The 20669-nt window shown below is 39.9% G+C and overlaps 3 protein-coding genes across 4 annotated transcripts in view; 1 reads left to right on the top strand and 2 right to left on the bottom strand.

The window, feature by feature from the left end:
• The first annotated feature begins 709 nt into the window (after positions 1 to 709).
• irak1bp1 (interleukin-1 receptor-associated kinase 1 binding protein 1) lies at positions 710 to 3641 on the top strand. The gene is made up of 4 exons (XM_023277742.3): positions 710 to 984; positions 2789 to 2870; positions 2948 to 3078; positions 3171 to 3641. The coding sequence occupies exons 1-4, from the start codon at positions 734 to 736 to the stop codon at positions 3421 to 3423; spliced, it is 717 nt and encodes a 238-aa protein (XP_023133510.1). The 5' UTR covers positions 710 to 733; the 3' UTR covers positions 3424 to 3641.
• si:dkey-261l7.2 (uncharacterized protein LOC569751 homolog) lies at positions 3434 to 11968 on the bottom strand. 2 transcript variants are annotated; one of them, XM_055015907.1, is made up of 7 exons: positions 11830 to 11968; positions 9220 to 9361; positions 8544 to 8633; positions 8283 to 8377; positions 6150 to 6310; positions 4083 to 4199; positions 3434 to 4012 (listed from the first exon to the last, which is right to left on the bottom strand). In XM_055015907.1, the coding sequence occupies exons 2-7, from the start codon at positions 9342 to 9344 to the stop codon at positions 3902 to 3904; spliced, it is 699 nt and encodes a 232-aa protein (XP_054871882.1). In that variant the 5' UTR covers positions 9345 to 9361; positions 11830 to 11968; the 3' UTR covers positions 3434 to 3901. The 2 variants fall into 2 exon arrangements, with proteins under 2 accessions (XP_054871882.1, XP_023133511.1); XM_023277743.3 differs by lacking the exon at positions 11830 to 11968 and adding an exon at positions 9580 to 9914.
• The window catches only part of phip (pleckstrin homology domain interacting protein), a 45714-nt gene continuing 36421 nt past the window's right edge, over positions 11377 to 20669 (bottom strand). The window contains exons 35-40 of the mRNA XM_023277722.3: positions 19088 to 19240; positions 18390 to 18542; positions 18045 to 18256; positions 17713 to 17954; positions 16480 to 16623; positions 11377 to 15944 (exon numbers count right to left, since the gene is read on the bottom strand). Coding sequence (XP_023133490.1) covers positions 15250 to 15944; positions 16480 to 16623; positions 17713 to 17954; positions 18045 to 18256; positions 18390 to 18542; positions 19088 to 19240 — 1599 coding nt within the window. The 3' untranslated portion in view covers positions 11377 to 15249. The remainder of the gene's footprint in view (positions 15945 to 16479; positions 16624 to 17712; positions 17955 to 18044; positions 18257 to 18389; positions 18543 to 19087; positions 19241 to 20669) is intronic.

Genomic DNA, 20669 nt, shown 5'->3' with positions numbered 1-20669 from the left:
TGACAGTAAATTAATAGTATATTTTCGGAAATTTTGGGGAATTGTTTTTGCTGAATTTTTAGATTTTTTTTTCCGACAAGAAAACAATATTTTTTGGTTCTGGTAAATAAAGACAACAGGATGGTTAAATATTACTCAAATGGATTAACTAATTATGAAATGGTTGGAGATTATTTTTGATAAGTGATAACTCATCTATTATTCCGATAATTGCTGCAGCAAGAGATGTGTCATGTATACGAATATCTTCTCTTTCTTTTTTACTCATAAGATAGCATTTTCTGTTAGTAAAATCCTTACCATTAAAGTAACTATGTTTGTGTCAGATTAAAGTAGCCTATCACTGTTATTTTCACTGTTGATTAATCTGTCGGTCATTTTCTTGATTAATTGCTTTCATTTTATTACTAATATAACACACAGGGTCCTTTTTATATAGAGAATTTTACTTTGATGTTATGTGATTAAACAAAATAAATAATAAAATACAAATATAATTGTAAATATATATGCTGTGTTGTAATTTTACACACTCTCAGCATGAGTGGAGCATCAAAATACCAATTAAATTTTAACAAATTGCTTTAGTTCATATCATTTTTAGATGTGTGGAATAATACCTTGTTGTAGACGGTGGCGTCCCTTTTTGTAGTCCATTAGCGGACTACAAATCCCGAGGTGCATTTCGCGTATCGCCATAGCAGCGGGAAGTTAGTTTGAGCTCGCCTCCATCATGGAGAGTCCAAGTCGGGTCTTTGCTGCGATTTTACCGGCTGAAGTGGACCGGGGGCTGGAAGTGAGACCAGCCGGCAGAGACAGAGCGAGTCACCGGCTCAGAGAGCTCCAGGTGACCGGCACAGCGGAGGTGTGTTGTCCGGCGGACCGAGCGTCGCTGCGGGTCGGTGTGAGCAGCAGCAAGGAGTCGGTGAGCGAGGCGACCAGCAGCGTTTCACGGAGGCTGGAGTATATTTTACAGGCTCTCAGGTAAAAACAGCCAAGATAAAGTTCATAGTGAGACAGAAACAGCTTCGATATTAGTTAGCTGCTGTTGTATTAGTTGTAGTAGTAAAAACATATAAATATTAATCGACCATTTTTCATGCACAGATTGGAGGACACAGGTAGAAAGACAACTTTCTATTGCACATAACAGTGTTACATTATGATTTATAATATGCTACTATGCTATTATATGCTACCTGTGTGTAAAACTAGTTAACTGTAAATAGAAGTCTTGCTTTATTAATTTGGATTGAAGCACTAATAACAATAGTGTGAAAAGAAACAGTGATTATTGTTCCTCAAAATAGCCCATCTGACTGTTCTGTCATTGTGTTTTTGCTACTGTTGCATTAATGTTGTATCAGATTTAGGTCAATCTTTTTCAAGCTTAAAAGAAAGTCATGTATTCTGTATGTAAAATTCACACCATTTAAGTACCTCTGTAAAGAATATGCAAGGAAATGAGAACTTCCTCGTGAAATATAAGAATAAAGTAACTTAAAATAAACACAAGCAGGGGCACAACTAAGGATAATCAGTGTGAATCATTGTTTCTAAAAGACCAACATGATGTCCTCAGAAGCCACAAATATACGATTAATTTACTGTCACAGAGGAGTAAAGAACACAGAAGATATTCACATATAGATAACTGGATTTGGAGAATTTAGGCTTTTATTTTTACAAAAATAAAGAAGCTGATAGTTAATTTGATAGTTGACAGTTAACTGATTATTTGATTACTAGTTGCAGTTCCAGTTGTATCTGATTTGTAAGATCATATGTTTCATCTAAAATTCTAACCATTAAAGTAACTCTGAATAATATGCAAGGGAGTAAAGGTGGAATACTTTCATCTGAAATCTAAGAATAAAATGTCTTCTAATATCTAGTAAGGCTGCAACAAATACATATTTTCCTCACTTGTTAGTCAATAAATTATTTTCTCAATTAATCAATTAGATGTTTGGTTTGTAAAATATCAGAAAATGGTCCAAAATGTCGATCAGTATTCAGTTTACTGTCATAGAGGAAAGGAACCCAAAAATATTCACATTTAATAAACTGAAATCAGACAATGTAGAATTTTTTTCTTTACAAAATTATCCATATCAATTGATCAGTTATATAAATAGTGATCAATTAAGTCAGCTTCTCAAGTTGTCTTTTTTTAAGCAACTTCAAAACAATGACAAGTTTTTCATAATTAAATGTCCACTGATTAGCTACTGCATTAAAACCACCTCCCCAATACCGTGTAACAGTAATAATAACAATAATAACTTTATTTTTTATAGGACCCTTAAGAACAGCGTTCATAAACATGCAACACAGACAATCAAACAAGATATAGGAGACAAGTCAGAGCAGTCAATTAAAATAAATAGTAAAAATTATAATAAATTAAATCAATAATTAGCTCGATTAGCTCGATTAGCACTCATATCAAACAAAGGAAATAGGCAGTTTTGAAAATTAAAGAATAAGACTGAGGGCTAAAATCAGAAATTAAAAATCCAAAAGTCAGAGAATAAAAAAAAATTAGAGAGACGACATCACACCAAAGAACCAGGCAGCTAAAAGTAAAATAAAACCAGAGAGAACGTTTAAAACAAACAGGACACAATACAAAATAAAACACTAGAACTAAGTAAAGCTAAAAGTAAACCTCACATAAAAGCAAGTCTGTAAAAGTTTGTTTTCAGAAGTGATATAAAACACTTTGCTTTCATGTTTCCTGCTTCTAGCATGAGATAATCTTCTCTTCTTTTGTCATTCTGCTCAGACAACACGGCCTCAGGGATGAAGACACATCAGTGAGGAGGTTCCTGCACCGAGATGCAGAGCAGTACTGTATGGATGCAGAGGTGGAGTATTTAGAGGAGCACTAACACGCTCATATATGTTCAGTTTCATGTCACAGAGTTACAAAATGTTCCCACAGGTGACGGTTACATTCTCAGACTTTGAGAAGATGGAGCGAGTTTGTAGAATCCTGCTGGAAAAGCTGGACAGGAGCGTTTATGTCGGGACGCCTCAGTTTTACCACAGCGCTGAATGTCTCAGTCGGATGAGGTATTAAAGAAGAAAAGCGGTTTTGTAATATCTGTTCAGATGCTCATTTTAATCCTAACCGGTGTGTGGGTGTGTTTTGATCTGTTTTCTAGGCAGCGTGCATGTGTGTCAGCGGTGGAAAACGCTCAACAGAAGGCCGGAAAAGTCAGTCAGCTGCTCGGACAAAGTCTGGGCTCCCCGCTAAACATTAAGGAAGAGAAAAGCAAAGAGTGGAGGACTGAGGAAGAGGAGGACGAAGGCAGGAGGCAGCGTTTTCACTTCCCTCATGTCCCTACGATCACCGCCTCCTCTCAGGTGTCTGCGTCCTTCAGCCTCAGAGACAGAAGCAGGAAAAAACTCTCATAAACCCAGAAAGTGGATTCTTTAAAACACTTTATTGCATGTTTGTGATGCTTAAATATAAGGTGCAACTTTCATCCAACACACAAAGTCATGTAAAGCATTTACTGTCATTATTTTACAACATTTCCAGCCTTTCAAGACTGTCGTTTAAAATCAGGATTTAAATTAAAGGTTTTTCTATATTTGTGAGACATATTATATTAAAATACTGTAAATTTGTGCATCTTAAAAGAGCTACTTCTTCTTTTTTTTTCAATAATAACCTCCAGATCCTCAAAAGGAACCATCACAAACAGGAGGAATTTGATCATTTTTCTTGTTCTGCACAAATTTTGGCACTTAAATCTACCAACCCTTCCTGAGGAAAACCTGTCGGGCATTTTACATCCAGTAGACTCCACAAACAATCAGCTGGAAGAAGAACACCACTCGAGTTAGAAAATAAAACTGTGTGTGGGATCAGTCTTTCAGGGCCGAGCAGTCAAGCGTCCTCCTCCTCGTCTTCTGGGAAAAGCTCTCGGAGCCACGGCTGCATGACGAAGCGTTCGCCGTCGAAGTGCGTGAAGTAATTCTCCAGGGTGGGGATGTCCGGCTGCAAACGTCCGGCAGTGGGTGAGAGATTCACTGCGTGTGTGATCGTGTGTGTTATTTCCAGGACTTACCCTCATCCCGGTGATGCGCTCCAGTTGAGTTTGTGGTAAATATGCGACCATCAGAGAAGAAGGTCCAGGACCATTGAACAGCACCTTGTAATGAGGCGTTCTCTCTGCTTTGGTGCCCTGAAAGAACACAAACATGGACAGTGAAGGGGCTGATTTTCAACCCTTACATGCAGATTAGATGCTTTCACTGGAATGCCTTCATGCGTTATACATGAATTTTGAACTGGGTCAATATATAATTGAGTCACTTTTGAAGTCCATGGGATATATCTTACATATATTTTCATTAAAAGTAAAAAACTAATGTTTTTTATGTTCATTATGATCATGTCTTTACAAATTTCAGAATTATTTATTATTATGGAAACAATCACTTAACAAAAATGATTGGATATTACTAAAATGTCAATAAATAACCGTCCGAATTTAATAACAACCACCTTCTAATTAGCTGAACAATAATAAAATTAGCTTATTCAATAATTGTTTTGATTGTGTTCTTTTTATTAAGTTGAAATAATCATGACAGATATTTCTTTTTTGGCAATATATCACATTTTATGTGAAAATAACTAATTGGATCTGTGTCCGAGAAATCACTTTCAACTAAGTTCCCCATCACAAAAACACCTCTCAAGGAAGTGTGTTAATTCCAGATCACATGACCTGCTCCACATGATGTCATTTCCTCTTGAAGAAAAGACTGGCCAGACTCCAAGGCTTTCTGAGTTATTTAATATAAAGTAGTCAACAGGTTGACTACAATATCTTTAGAAATGACTGAATTTTAATTTTATTCAATATTTAGAAGAATCTTTGTGTAAAAATGCCATGTGGTGTTTGGTTATAGGCGGCCATGTTGATTTTAGGCCCGAAAACAGCAAAAATGTCAACTGTGATAGAAAAAGTCCCGCAATTATATATTGACCCAGCTACAGCTCTATTTAGAATCCATAAAGAGCCTATTTTACATTAATGAATGGATAATTAATCCCTACCTTATGTTTAAGACTGCAGGAAGAATATATTTATTAGATTTACACCACTCATTTTTGTGAGTAAATATCTACTATCACACAATATCAAGTCCTATTTTACCTGAAAACATAACAGCAATAATGATTTAAGTATATTTTAGTAGCCCCTCTTTTTATCTGTGTCTTACCCTCAGGTATAGATCTTACGATTGTGTCAAGACACTCTCTGACCCCTGTATGATTTCTGCAAGATATGTGATCATTCCTAAGCAGTTTTACTCTTTCAGTATGTAGCGACTTAAACGAACAAGAGTTACTGAGAGACGGAGGCTGGGCCTGTTTGTCTGACGCGCTAAACAAAAGAATCCACTGAGATTCCAAACAATATATTTAACCTTTTTTAAAAAAAAAAAAAGATTATCAGCTTATGATAACATGCGCAAAGTCATAATCAAAGTAATCAAAGCGATCAATGGAAATAGCGGTCAACAAAAAATACTGTGACTCATCTCATTCCCTCTCAAACAATGAAAAAAGTCAAGACAGGTGAATATATCTGCTTAATTATCCCCACCTGTATCCATGTGATGCTATCCCTCTATTCAGTTTGATCACAACATAACATCATAGACAAACAAACACAAACAACATTTAATATGCCCCTTAACCTAACAATAAAACAACAACTCATTCATGGCTCCTACACAGTGCTTCAGGATTCCCCAATGACTCTTTATAGACTAACAGCTGAGTGTCTCTGAAAAAAACTGGGCACCTATCCATAAAAACACACAGGCATGGCATGTAGATTCCCCAAAAATCACTGTTTTCTCGATTTGACCCACACTGGAGGATCTAAAATCCATTTCAGTAGACAGGAGTCCAATTTGACCCAAAACAGCCTGAATGTACACACATTTGTAGTACCTGAACAAAAGAATAACATTTTTGTGTATTTTGGGTGACTTTAGGAAGTATTTAGGGTGTTTTCACTGCTGTGAAATGTCAAAATGGGTCAAACTTGACCCGAACAGTATGTAAGGGTGTAAATAATAGAAATAAATTGTGCATAAATTGAGCAGCTGCTAACCTCAAAGTCAGAATAGACTCTGTCCACCCATTCTGGAGGAGCTCGTAGCTCAGGGTCCCAGCTCACCACCACTCCCACCATCTGGCGATTCCTCTCCAGCACAACTTCACCCACTCGTAAGAAAACATATGGAGGTCGAGGGCTGCGAACCGTCTTAGAAGCTGCATAAATGAAGACAAACAGAAGCACTCATCTGCTTTGCTTCAGTAAAAGTACCTCTTAGGGCTGGACAATTTAGGTTTCATTTGTGATTTCTCTGACATATTGTAATTTTTACGATACACTGTTTTTGTTTGGGGGTTTTTTTTGCAGTGCAGCTTCAGAACAATATTCAACGTATTATAGATTTGAAATGTGTTGGAGGTTTTTTGTTCTTTCCCACTTTGGCCAAGGGTTTGCTTAAAGCGAATCCAACTGAAACTTTGGATTTGTTGGGTTTCTCTGTTTAAAATGTGGAGGGTCTTCACCTTACTATGTCAAGTGCTTTGAGATGACTTATGCTGTAAATATATTAGACTTGAATTGAATTTAATGGAGCAATTCTACATGAGACACCCTCAAATAAGTGACTGTCACTCAAGGAAGACGGTGTAAATTTGTAAATCCACTGACACAATATTTTAAACTCTGGGTTGAATGTGTTGCAGAATTCACAATTCACTAAGTTTATAGTTTCAAATATGGATTTAAAATGTATTTATTGTTGAGCCCTACAGCTAAACTGTGAAAATACTTCACTACAAGTACACGGTCATGGATAAAATTATTAGACCACCCATGTTTTCTTTTCTGTCTGTTTCAGTCCCATGATCCACTCAGGAGTTAGTACTGATTCGTAACCATTGTTTCTGATGACTGCAGTCATGCATCTTTTCATGTTCTCCACCAGCTTCTGACATTGTTCTGCTGTCACAGCAGCCCATTCCTGTTCACTAATTCTAACTAATCTGCTTTGTTTTTGGGTTTGTGGTTCTCCATTTTGCATTTGATGATTTTCCACAGGTTTTCAGTTGGATTTAGATCTGGTGATTGAGCAGCCAAGGCATGGTACCAATGTTCTGGTTCTCCATCCAGGCTTTAACTGACCTTGTCTTGTTGGAAAATCCAGTCATTGGAGGAAGGAAAGAGTCTTCCAGCTGATAGAAGTAGACTGTTTTAAAGAGTAGCCCCAAACATGACCTGGTTCATTTGCCCTGCTCCATCCAGACTGAAACTACCCCAGATGGTCACTGATCCACCCCCATGTTTTACTGTAGGGGCAACATAGTCTGGTTTGTAGCTTCTCCAGGCTTCCTCCTAACCAGGAAGTTGGCTGGAGTGGACATCAGCTGAAAACTGGATTCATCCCTGAAGAGAACTTTAGTCCAATCATCAACAGTCCAATCCTTGTGATCCCAGCAAAGAGTAACCAGCTTTCCTCTGCCTTTCCTTGATGAAGGGCTTCTTCCTGCCCCGTGTGACTTCAGACCAGCTTCAAGAAGTCGCTTTCCAACTGTCTTTGTTGAACAAGTCCCATTTCTCCACAGTGTTCACTCATTTTTAAGGTCCCTGGAGGTCTGATGATGATTCCTGACACAGGAACAAATGAGTGACGGTCATCTGGTGGGTAGAAAGACGTTTCGTGCTGCCACCAGCTAGCAGTTTGGTAGAACCATGTTGGGCATATTTTTTCTTGGTGTAATGAACAGCTGTCTTGGAGATCTTCAGTTTTTTAGCTACCTGTCTCTCACTCAAGATGGCTGCCTTGTGGCTTCATATAATTCTTTAGTTTTAGGCATTATGTGAGAGCTGATAACTTCTGAGTTGTTCTACGGCTTGAATGTCAGCAGGAAACCACTCTAGACCTTTGCATGTGCTGCTGATGATATGAAATGTCCTCTTATATACCCTGGGAATACAATGAAGCTGAAGCATGTCAAATAGGACATAAAGTATTATGGAATCAGCTGCATTTTTTGTTGTGTTCATTGTATTCTTCAGGTAATATACCTTTAGTGGTACCAGGCATTGAAATGAACAAGAAATTGAAGAAAACAAAGGTGGTCTAATCATTTTTTCCATGACTGTATATATTGACCCAGCTGATGTCCCCTGATCAAATCTTTCCAGTTTATCGTAGCTACAGACACAAACCTCCAAAGAACCCCTGGTCATTGTCATACATCATGGTCTCTATAGGAGGCGACTCTGGAGCCGTTTCACCTTCTTGTCCAAAGCCAAACAGAGACCTTCAGGAAGCAAAAATCATCACATATGTGAGTTTATTTCCATGCTCCTTTCCTGAAGTGTTGCCACAAGAACTTAAAAAATCACATTTCCAGTGACTAGAGCTTGAAGAAAGGGCTCAAGCAAATCAGTGTGTCTTTGATCCTGATGCTTCCTTCCTCCACTCACATGACTCTGGACATCTGCTGGTTGGTCCAGTCCGTCCATGCCGTGCCATTCAGGTAGGATCCTCTCCACTCTTTCCAAATTCGAAGCAATCTGGAACAGTATGGTAAATTAATACATTCACACTGCATAGATAGATAGATAGACAGATAGACAGATAGATAGATAGATAGATAGATAGATAGATAGATAGATAGATAGATAGATAGATAGATAGATAGATAGATAGATAGATAGATAGACACTTTATTAATCCAGAGGGAAAATCACGATTACTTGACATCACTACAATCTTTTAATAATGAGTCAAAAGTGATGCAGTTTGCACTATATAAAATTAAAAAAATCAGTAAATGAACAGTAAAAATCTCACAGCAAAGGTGCCAGAAAAAATAAGAAAAAAAGGATCAAAATAAATATCTGTGAAATAGTGATATTTTAACTCATTAAAACGCAATACCGATTTTTAATGTTGACATTGTCTGCATAATTTTTTATGGTTAACGTGTCATTTCAGTGATTTTACTAGTCATTGTCGTTAATTTCTGCAAAACAAGAGTTTAAAAAGTTAATTAGCATTTTTTAGTCCTAATTATTATTTCCACCATTTTTTCCCAACTTAAGACTCTTCCTCCCCTTGCAAAGCGTTGTGTGATGCAGAAAGAACATTTTTACGCACCGGGTGGTCGCATGGAAGCGCTGCACTGCCGTGGATCCGCTCCACCGGGAGATGAGGTACTGCACGGGCACGGCAGAGAGCAGCAGCGCGACCTGCAGCACCACGGCGGCTCTGAGCTCAGGCATGACAGCGCAGTTGTCACCTGAGGACGGAGAGGCGCGTCACAACTAAAACTCAGCTCAACACTAATGTAGAAATCACAACAAGGTGCCCTTCTTGTGCCAAACGGCGTCTGGAGGTTCGTTGACGCGCGTAATTTGGAGAATCTTAACGAACATATGGCACCACAGAAACTTCAACAAAATTTATATATTTCATATTTTTTAAATCTGGTTTCTTTCAGTAATTATGACTTCTTACCTCCTCTTAAAATCCACAGTGTCTCCTCCAGCTATCTGCCAAACATTGCGTCCGAGTGCGTCTTTTGCGCACAGAGACCAGCCCGGTGTGACACTTTCACTTCTGTTTTATTTACATAAACCACATATGCCGCCACCTGTGTATTTACATTGTTTTCTAAAACATCAGCCAACAGGTGCTTTGCCCAATCACCGCAGCCCACGGAGAAAGCAGCGGGCCTTTAGCGGCGCGCCACGTCAGTCCAAACCGAACGCGGAGCTCCGCGTTTGGGGAAGTCATTTTTCATGCAGTAGCGTTTTGACAACACAAGGTGGAGGAGTTGTTCATTTACTGTGTGAGCAGTAAATAAAAACCCACATCCATCCAGCTGCACTGGAACTGAGTCGTGTTGTATTTTTTTTTACCGCCACAAATGATAAAGAACTTCGGTAAAGTTGGAAAGATATTCACAGATACGGACTTACGGCGTCAATAATTCATTAAATATACGTTGTCAAAACATAAACGGTGCCTCTTTTCCATCGTTGTAAGGCAGACAATGTGCAAAACGCCCATTTTTTATCAGAAGTAGCTGTCTTTCAAGCTTTACAAGTAACACTGGTGTCTATGGCGTGCACAGGGACCGTCTGCAAATTGCAATAAAAGAGAGACACAAATATTCAATAACTTCACTCTTATACATTGTAGTGTCACCAAAATCACTGCAGCCTTCAGTTGACTCCTGCTGGTCATACTGCAACTCTTGGTTTGATAAAAAAAAATAAATAAAAAATTATTATCTATTTACCTCACTCCTCCATCCAAGTGCACCCCACAGAGACACTGTTCTGGAGGCACGTGCACGGCTTCCACTGACTTCAGTTTCGCTGGATTTTGGTTGATTTTTATGTGAATGTTCTTAAAGAAAATATTATAAGTGTTACTGATATATGTAATCACTTTAGATATTTTTAGGATTTTTTTTGGAAGATTTTTACTCTTTTTGAAAATATTTACAATAATTTTCTTGCCAAATTTGGGTGTTTTTTTGTTTTTTGTTTTTTTAAATAAAACTTTCAAGGGAAACTTTTAAGGAATTACTGGAATTTTCTTCCTGAAGGTTTGGAAAAATTTCAGAAATTTGTGGAATTTTTTTTGCTGAATTTTTGGATTTTTTTTCAGACAAGAAAACGATATTTTTTGGTGCCCGTAAATGAGGACAAAAGGAGGGTTAAATCCTGAACAGATGAGATCGTAATTTCTCTCTACGAAGCACAGCAATAACAAACAATCAGATGCTGAAAATCATACTAGAGAAATGAAAAGTTCTGCCTTAAGAAAAAAACTGAACTGAGCCATGTTGGTTTTCAAAAAAGCTGACTTTTCAAATTGAGATCAAAACTTCACTCTTAGTGTCTAAGAGTGAAGTTATTGAGTTTTTTTTTACTATACAAATTATAATAATATTTTTCTATCAAACCAAGAGTTGTAGTATGACCAGCAGGAGTCAGCTGAAGGTTGCATTGATTTTGGTGACACTACAGTACATAAGAGTGAAGTTTTTGAATATTTTATGTAGTGTCTCTCTTTTTTGCAATTTTCAGACGATCCCTGTACACTCCACAGACATAGAGATTTCGGCAGCTTGGCAGACAGCTACTTTTGATTAAACTGGGCTTGTAGCACATTGTCTACCTCACAACGATATGTTATGTTTTGACGACGTATATCTAATGAGTTATTGATGCCAAAAGTCCAAATCTGTGAATATCTTTCCAACTTTACCGAATTTAATAAAGAACAGGAGGTGAAAGTGGATATGGAAACACAACTGTTTATTTACTTAAAATATTGGTATGAACTAACAGGACAGCAGTACTCCCCTACACATACATTCTAGCTTTATGCTTCTTTTTTGCATTAATTCCTTTATATATAAAAAGTATCCAAACAAAGAAAGACAACCTCGTCAATCAGTGAGACGCCCCTTTATACCCCCTTTTCTCTTCGTCCTTCCCCGTCCCGTGTCCCCTTAAAACATCCCAAAATGCTTCCTGGTGGCTTACGTGTAGCCACTTCACACACACACACACCCGCACACACACAAACCCTGCCACACGTTAGCACAGGCCGTGTTTACATGAGCTCTGAAAATATCACGGTAGAAGTGCAGCTCTGAAGCCGCCGATTCCAAACTTCTCAATAAAAAAATAAGCTTAAATCAAAATCTAAAAATGGAATAAAATGTGAAATGTGAGCAGATGAACTCACCAATTCCTGCTGTCTTCTCTTAAGGCCCCTTTCGGATGATTTCTGTGGTTCAGGTGATAAAACTAAATCAGCTCTTCTACTTTGGCAGATCTGATGAACACAGATATCAATGAAGATGGTGTTTACTTACATATTTCACTGGAAAATAAGCAGAGATACAACAAATATTCTCCTTTATCCCCTTATTAATTGGGGATACTCTGGCTGATACGTAGTGGGCCAAAAGTGTAGTTATCTTTCCTCAAGCACGATGGGTACAATTCTAGTTTTTTTTTCTCCCATGTAAACATCACAAGTGAGCTCATATTTCAAGTTTGAGAAGCCTGGATCAGCAAATTTAGGTTCTGCACTCTACTCATGACAGTCTGTGCAGATACATATGAGTGACAAATTAAAGGAAAAAGCTCAGATAAAGGGTCTCAGTAAAGCTACACTGTTTCCTGATCTGTGGGAGGATTAAAACAATTCTTTCAACATAAATTCCCTCATTTGGTGAAATGTTCAAATGGAACAAGTGGATCCAAATGATGCCACAGAAATGCCACCAGATCTCCTCACTGTAGAGGTCGAGAGTTCAGGGTTTTCCTTTAATTTGTCACCCATCTGTATGTGAATTTTGTGACTGAGAGAGAAAAAAAAATCCCAAACCTTGAAGTGCATGTGAAGAGTTGATAGATTCATTTGAACAATTAAAACCAGCAAAATACACCAATCAGCCGCAACATTAATAATGTCTGTCCTTGTTTTGCAAAGACACAAGACGTCTGGAGGTGTTCTGTGGTGCAACTAGTGACTAATTTAATCAATCAAAAATATCAGAAAATTGTCAAAAATCTGTTTCCTAAACCCCAAGATGACAAATATCTTGTTTGGTCCATAACCTAAAGATGATAAGTTTACTGTTAAAGTGAAAGAAAATATTCAAAAGAATGAAAAAGTAAAGCAAAATTAAGCAAATATTTGAGTATTTACACTACTTTCTCCCAAAAAAAATATATAAACTGAATAATCAGTTATCCAAACAGTTGGCAATGAATTTTAGAGTTGAAAACTAATTAATAAATTGCTGCAGTTCTAGTTGGTTCCCAGCAGAGCATTTTACTGAGATAATCAATGGTATTTACTTTAATTTTGTGGCTGATCGGTGTATTTTTATGGCCAAAGATCACCACTTTTAAATCCAAATAATAACATTTCCTTTCATTTCTGTCACTTGTGAAGGAACGTGTCCTTAACTGGATTAAAACCCTTCATATACACGATGTAAACGAGGCGTTTGTGAAGCTAACCGACGGCAAAATTTGTGTAAATGATCCCCTAAAATATGTGTGGCAGAGTGTAAAAACACCATCCCATTTCCACAGATACATCCTCCTGTATGGCAGGGACACAGACAGAAAACAGTTGACACGTAATATGTAAAAAGAGCTCGACACACTCACTATGGAGACGATAAAACCTCTTTAGAAAATAAAAACACATTCAAAAAGCCATGTTCTAAAACTTCAGTGCCCAAAGACAGAATTTGGCATTGACATAACAACGAAAAAACCCCAACGATGAGCAGCTGGGATATATGTTTAGTTATATGTCTGATGGAAGGTGGATGTAGATGCTACCGTCCAGTTCTCCCCAGTCAACCCCACAACACAAGGTGCAAGATTTTGGCTCTGTGCTGGAGGGCGAAAACAGAAAAAGTTGTTTAAAAAACAGTCCGCTTCGTGTTGTGTGTACAAAGTGTGACGTAAAATGTTCGTCTCCCCCTGTCGCATTCCTCAGTCTTTTCTCGTACGAGCCTGAAGTCCCAGCAAGAACCAGAAGTCCAAAAAAATAAAGAAACAAAACAAAACAAGGCCCCAAAAAGGAGAAAAAGCGTGGATTCAATATGCCAGAGTAGCAAAGGCACACGATCAGAATGATGAATATATGACTTGTTTCTCTCTCTGGTTTGCTTTCCGCCCTGTTTGCTTCAGACATGAGAAAGTGCTAGAACATGCGAGACACAACTGTGTGTGTGTGTGTGTGTGTGTGTGTGTGTGTGTGTGTGTGTGTGTGTGTGTGTGTGTGTGTCAAAAGTTAATTTGTATATGTTAACAGTTTTAAAATACACATGATTCCTCCCTAAGACTGCATTGATAACCGGTCTGTGGTAAGTGCATCTCAAAAGCTAGTCGCCCCAAATCCTCCGCTCTCCGTACCTTAGGTATAAACTGATGATAGGTTGGTTATAGGATAATATATCGACATGGATAATGGTATGTTTACAACGACAGTAAATTCTTTTTTCCACTGCTATAAATACATTTCTTTGAGAGGTTTCACAACGATCAAACTGTATGCCACTGTTTGTACGCCGAAAGTGAACGACACGCTCAGTTGTGTTATAAAAAAACACGCGCACACCTTCAATTTACTCGCACGACACACACACACACACACACACACACACACACACACATATACACACATCGACAGGCACATGTACTTTGCAGGGCAGAGGCCAAGCGTGCGCGCGCGCGCACACACACACACACGCTGAAGACATAAAGGCACAAGGTATTGCTAATGTTGAGGACGCATTGAAACGTGATCTACATCGACATAAATGACCCCTTTCACCCACGCATCCTGTTCCTCCTCCTCACAGTAAAAACAGCGTCAGGAAAAAGAAAAAAACTTTATAACTGACATGCAAAAAAAAAAAAAAACACCCACTCACATCAATAGTAAACAAAACCTACAGATCTACAGTACCTACAAAAGGTACACCATTTGGTATTTTAGCGCAGACAGACACGCTCAGGTCAGCCGACGTGTAAGACTTCCAAAAACAGACAGCCCATCATCACGTACAAATCTTAGAAAAAGCAGAGAGCGGGCAGTATAAAAAAAGAGCGGGGACCATGAAGAAGAAGGTGGGGGGGTTTAGCACGTTTGTCAGGCCGGCGGTTTGTTGTCCATCACCAGCCTGACAGCTTCAGCTCCGTGGGCAAAAAGTCGTCAAAAATAGCGAGATAAAGATACATCCGGTCTCCTCATTTTGTTTTTTCAAGTACTAAAAGTCTTTGCCCAGCTGCGTTTAAGGTCAGACGGAGGTTCAGAGTGGTTCACTGGACAGGAGTGAGTCCCGACACCACCAGCGTAAGACTCCGTGCGCTCCTGTGGGATCCAACATGGATCAATAATGTAGGAGGAGTTAGAAGAAGAAGCGACTCTCTGTGCTGATGTGCTTACTGGGCAGAGGAAGGTGAGGAGCAAACACCGCGGGTTTCCCTCAGAAGCCACAGCTTCAAATAGTAGCAGCCACACCAGCATCTCCACACACACAAATGCATACAAGCAGGACTTCCACGATTCCTCCGGCGCTTAAGCTCAGAAATCTCCGCCAGATTTCTTCAGCCAGCCTGCGTGTCCTCTCTGTTACCAGCCGATCAGGTTGGCTTTGGCCTTTTCTGTCAGTTTGCGGACGCGACCCTTGGAGGAGGTGCCAAAGGTTATTGATGAGTCCTCAAACAGCAGCTGCCTCTGTTCCTCCTCAGAGTCCTCCTCCATGTACCAGGCCGACCGTCGCCCCTGGTTACGTGTTCGCATGGACCCTCCTGCCCCATCCTCCTCCTTCGGCGACTCCTTCCGAACCGCTCGCTGTGAAGCGGCCTGAGGAGGCGTCACCTCCTCGTTGGCTTTCCTGCTGCTCCTCCTCAGCGGCGAGGGTTCAGGTGACTCGGCAGGAGGCGGGGGTTCCTCAGTTCTTACAATTCGGGGCCGACCTCGCCTTCTCTGCGTCGTGCCAGAGTCCGACAGAACCGAGGTTTCCTGCGTGGAAGATGTGCCGCCTTCGTCGCCCGTGGATTGGTCGAGCTCATCATCGGGGGTGGAGCTCCTGCGGTTGCCACTCCTCCTCATCTCCTCCAGCTCCTGCTTGCTCTTCCTGCCTCTCTTTTTGCCGGGCGGTCGACCTCTGGGTCTGGAGGGGCTCGCTGGAGTTGTGACTTCCGGAGGACTCACCGGCGGCTCCGTCTTGGACTTCCGCCCCCGTCGGCCGACACCCAGAGTCACGTGACTGCTGTGGCCGTTCAGGTGGACTGTGCTTTGAGATGCAGGAATGACAGGAGAGCCTGAGAGGGAAAAGGATCGACAGGACGAAAAGGAAGAAAATATAGTTAAGTGTCAGGCTGGTGAGATTAAATAATCCATATAATGCACATTTAATGGTTTCTAGAGTATGTTTACTCTATTGTTGAAAAAACACATTCTTTTTCTCACATAATAATCTTCTCACGCTCTGTCTGAAATGCTCAGTTTTACCAAACGCAATGTAACATTGGTTATGTAGCAAAACCTCAGATCTCTGAGTGTAGTCAGAGACTTATCTCTAGTTGAAGTGGCTCTAGTGGGTCTGGAAATAATTGCAGGAGGCTTTGTATGACGGCCAAATTAGCAAAGCGTTACGCAAATGTGTTATATGGTGATGAAGATAAGTAACAGAAGCAAAGCCTGGACTTGAAACAGGGTATTTCAGACAGGTAAGGAGCAGAGTTTTCAGAGTCTTTGCTGTGGACTTTTTCAGACTTTTTACGAGAAGAGAAAAGCAGCCTTATAAGAGCGTTAAAAAGTGTTAAAAAGTCATTTCTTTATGACAGTATCTCTCACCAGGTGTGTGTCTCACAGGCGTCCTGAGTTTCCGACGAGTGCTTCCACCGCTAAACTCTGTGGGTTGGGACAGCGTCACCTTTTCAGGAGCTGGTGGTGCAGAGGCCGACACAGAGTTGTGAGTCCGCAACGAGCGAGTGGACTCTGGTGACAGCAAAGAGACAAAATAAATAAGTCAACTAATCAAACTTATCTACACAGAACAAGTCAGGCATTAAATGGAACTCCAGGTGCTGAACATAAAGAGTTCAAAACAGCATAAGTCTAATGAGAAATCAAGTATTAACATGCAGGAACAATAGTAAAATAAGGAAAAATAAATGACAGTAACTTTACGAGCCAAAAAAACACACTAGATAAAGGTCAGGCTAAAAAGTTAACTTTTAAGTGTTTTTTAAAAGATATCAGGGTCAATATATAATTGTGGGACTTTTTGTAACATAGTTGACATTTTTGCTGTTTTCAGGTCCAAAATCAACATGGCCGCCTATAACCAAACACCACATGGCATTTTTACAGAAAGATTCTTCTAAATATTATATATACAGTTGAGTAAAATTGATATTGAAAGTTATTGTCAAGATATTGCAGCAAATCCACTCTTAACTCACACACTACTTTATATTAAATAAGTCAGAAAGCCTTGGAGTCTGGCCAGTCTTTTCTTCAGGAGGAAATGACATCATGTGGAGCAGGTCATGTGATCTGGAATTAACACACTTCCTTGAGAGGTGTTTTTGTAATGGGGAACTTAGTGGAAAGTGATTTCTCTGACACAGATACAATTTGTTATTTTCCATACATAATTTGATATATTGCCAAAAAAGAAATATTTATCTCAAATTAATAAAAAGAACACAATCCAAACTATTTTAGAATAAGTTCATTTTATCATTGTTTAGCTGATTAGAAGGTGGTTGTTATTAAATTGGGACGGTTATTTAGTTGACATTTGAGTGATATCCAGTCCTTTTTTATTAATAAGTGATTTTTTTTCATAATAAATAATTACGGAATGTGCAAAGATTTGATCATAATGAACATAAAAAACATTTTTTTTCCTTTTAATAAAAATGTATGCTAGATATATCCCATGGACTTCAAAAGTCCCTCAATTGTATATTGACCCACCACACAAAATCAATCCTCTAATTCCCAAAAAGAAAAGGCAAAACTAAGCATATCTGCGAAACTTTTTTTAGAAACATACACACTGTGCTATCATGAGCTCACCTGCTGTGCTCAGTGTGTTGTTGGTGATGCTCTGTGAGGAGGATGAGGAGGGTGGGGAGTGCGTGGAATGGCGTGCTCCGCTGCGAGTTCGTCCCGGAGTTGGAGCGTCCGCCTTGCCGTTGACCAGCTGAGGAGGCTGTTTCGGGGGGACGCTCTGCCTCAGAGATGGGGGTCGTGAAGGAGGCGGTGAGGGCTCCTTCTTTGCAGTCACCCTGGAAGATACTCGCCTCTTCCTCTCTGGACTACAAGATTAAGGGGAAAGAAGGGAGAATTAGCATTTCTTTACCTGAGCCGTGATAACTCCAAATAAAAGGTCTTTCTTTTTTTTTTACCTGGACGCAGTGCTGCTGGCAGGAGAATCGCTCCTCCTCCTCCTCCGCTTTATCGCGTGCCGTGTTTGTCTGTCTGTAGTGTGTCGTGTCTGTCTGTCTGAGCCCTGTCTGGTCAGTTTATCTGTCAGACCGTGGATGGCTTTGTAGTCAGCCAGGATGGAGCTGACGTGTTCCTCAAACAGTGCAGACAGCCTCAGACTCATACTGTATATCTGGAGACACAATTAAAAAAAATACACTGAAACAGCAGTTCTACAAAAAAAAAAAAGAGGATAAATGTTAAAATGCACTGGCTAACTAAAATACAATGCATGTAATATGTGTGTTGGTGTATGTGGCTCTCACCCGAGACTTCTTGCTGGGCGTGTAAGCTTTGGAATTGCTAAAAATGAGCCTGACGTCTTTGCAGAGCTCGATGGGAGACTGGTACTTCCCTTCTGTCAGCGTGTTGAGAACAGTGCCAAAGTCCATGGGTGAGTCGACTATTTGCAGGTAGTCCTTGGAAAAGCAGAGGCTAGTCAGGATAATTCATTTAAAGGGTTCAAAAAATGAGAACAGCAGAAGGAGCAGAGGAGAGGCAGTGACAGAGGTTAAAGCAGTGAGAGATTTGGGGTTTCATTTCAAGTGGACTGGAGGAAAAACTGAACCAACAGCAAAATAATTAATCCGTTCTTGTGTTAAGCAGAGAACTCAAGGTCACTGAGGCTGTGAGTCTCTTCACACAGTTTTTCCTTCACAACTGATGCATCAGTTTGATTTGGTCTTCATTAGAGATGTTCAATGAAGAGGCCTGTTCTACAGACCAAACAATTACTTTGCCTCATTCCTGGTGTAATTGAATTGTTGCTACTTATATCCCAGACTGACTGTACAGAAAGACTCAGGGACCACAGAAGGTAACGGAAAATGCAAATGAATGTCAACCTAACAGAAATGTACACTGAGCTCAACTCAGATCAATGCCACAAGAGCTCAGTTTGTTTCTGAGGAGGTGTTTGCATCAGACTCAATTATAAAAAGTGAGAGTTTTGGTGTATATTTACCGGGTATTCTTGCAGGTCCACAGGTTCTCTGAAAGGCTCAGAGTCTTCACACTGAAAGATGAGATCCAGCAACTCCTTGCAGCGACCTCTCCATGCGTGAGGGTCGTATGAAGGAGGTCGGGTTCGCAGTGTGCGCTGCATGGGTCGACGGCCCTGCATAAACACAAGTTAACGGAAGATGCTGCATTAGCTGACAGACAACAGCCTCCTCTTGTTAAAATGCAAGATTATGCGAGAGTGGACCAACTTCAAATGTGAGAAGTTACACCTTTCAGTTAGTTTGGTTTGTTTCCACTAATGTGGGCTGCAGTTTAGGATAAATAGTAGGGATTGGCCGATTATTGGATCCAGTATTTAGCAGGTAACATATAACGAGTAATAGTGTATATCAACATTAAAGGCAACTGTGTCACAAACTGGCACAGAGTACGTTGTTTTGCAGACTGAAGCAGCTATAACGAATGATTACAGCTGTTTTTTGAATGTAAGTAGCAGATAACATCAAAGTTAGAATGAAATCACAATTTATAATCATTTCTATGATGACCACTTACCTAGTTTCCCAGTTAAATTGAAATATAGTTACATCTGTGAGTAACGTTGGTGTCAGTCCAACTAGAAATTTATTTCAGCTACCACGTCTACAAGGCTGAACTGAGGCCATCACTGAGATGCACGTCAGTGGCTAGCATTATCTCAGCGTTATCTTGGAGTTTCAATCCAAATACCAACATTTTGATTTCTATTGCAAATGCATATCAGTTCCAAATACACGGGGTCCTTGGTGTACGACATCATCGACCTACTACATTTCGTCGTTGCGTCGGAACTGTTTACATGGAACTAGTTGACGAGCGGAGCGGACGAATACGTCGTCACGCGGTGTTATAAGCCACCTTGGATTGTGTTACATTCACTAACTTTTTGTCCTTCATTATGGCTCCCAAGTGTAAGTCAGACTCTTCTGATGGCAGTGCTTCAAAGAAAAGGGAAGTCATCTCCATTAAAGTGAAATTAGAATGAATCGCTCGGAACAGGGCGAAACACTGACGAACATGGGTCAAGTTGTTTATACAGGTCAACATACTGTAGTGACCCTCTGTGATGAATGAGTGAGACTTTATCTGCTTCTCTGCTGGTTTATTGAACCTTCACACAGGCTACTGTGGACCGTAACCAACGCCAGAATAACTAGAAAAACCCCATAACTTAGCTCCAGAATTAGCCGCCGTTCCCAGCTCTCTCTACTGCTGACTCTCAGCCAATCAGAGGTGAGCTAACTAAACATGACACGTTCACTGACATCAGGTAAATCTGGAACTGAACAATAAACATTGAAACCTCAACAACAACATCAGTCCGTTACAATATTATGTTATCTTCTTGTAAAATGATTCATACATGCATGAAAGTCGTTGGTATTCATCACTTTTTCAAAGAACTGATCGATATAGCGATGCATGCAACAGCTTTGTTTACATTTTCGTTGGAGTTCCAACTTATGGTGAAAATCAACTTGCATAGCTCAGTAGCAACTCCAACGTAAGTCGAGGACCCCCTGTATTATCAGTATCCTTGATTA

Source organism: Amphiprion ocellaris, chromosome 12 (genome assembly GCF_022539595.1).
Source record: "Amphiprion ocellaris isolate individual 3 ecotype Okinawa chromosome 12, ASM2253959v1, whole genome shotgun sequence".
Lineage (NCBI taxonomy): Eukaryota > Metazoa > Chordata > Actinopteri > Pomacentridae > Amphiprion > Amphiprion ocellaris.
This window is presented reverse-complemented; position numbering and strand designations above follow the sequence as displayed.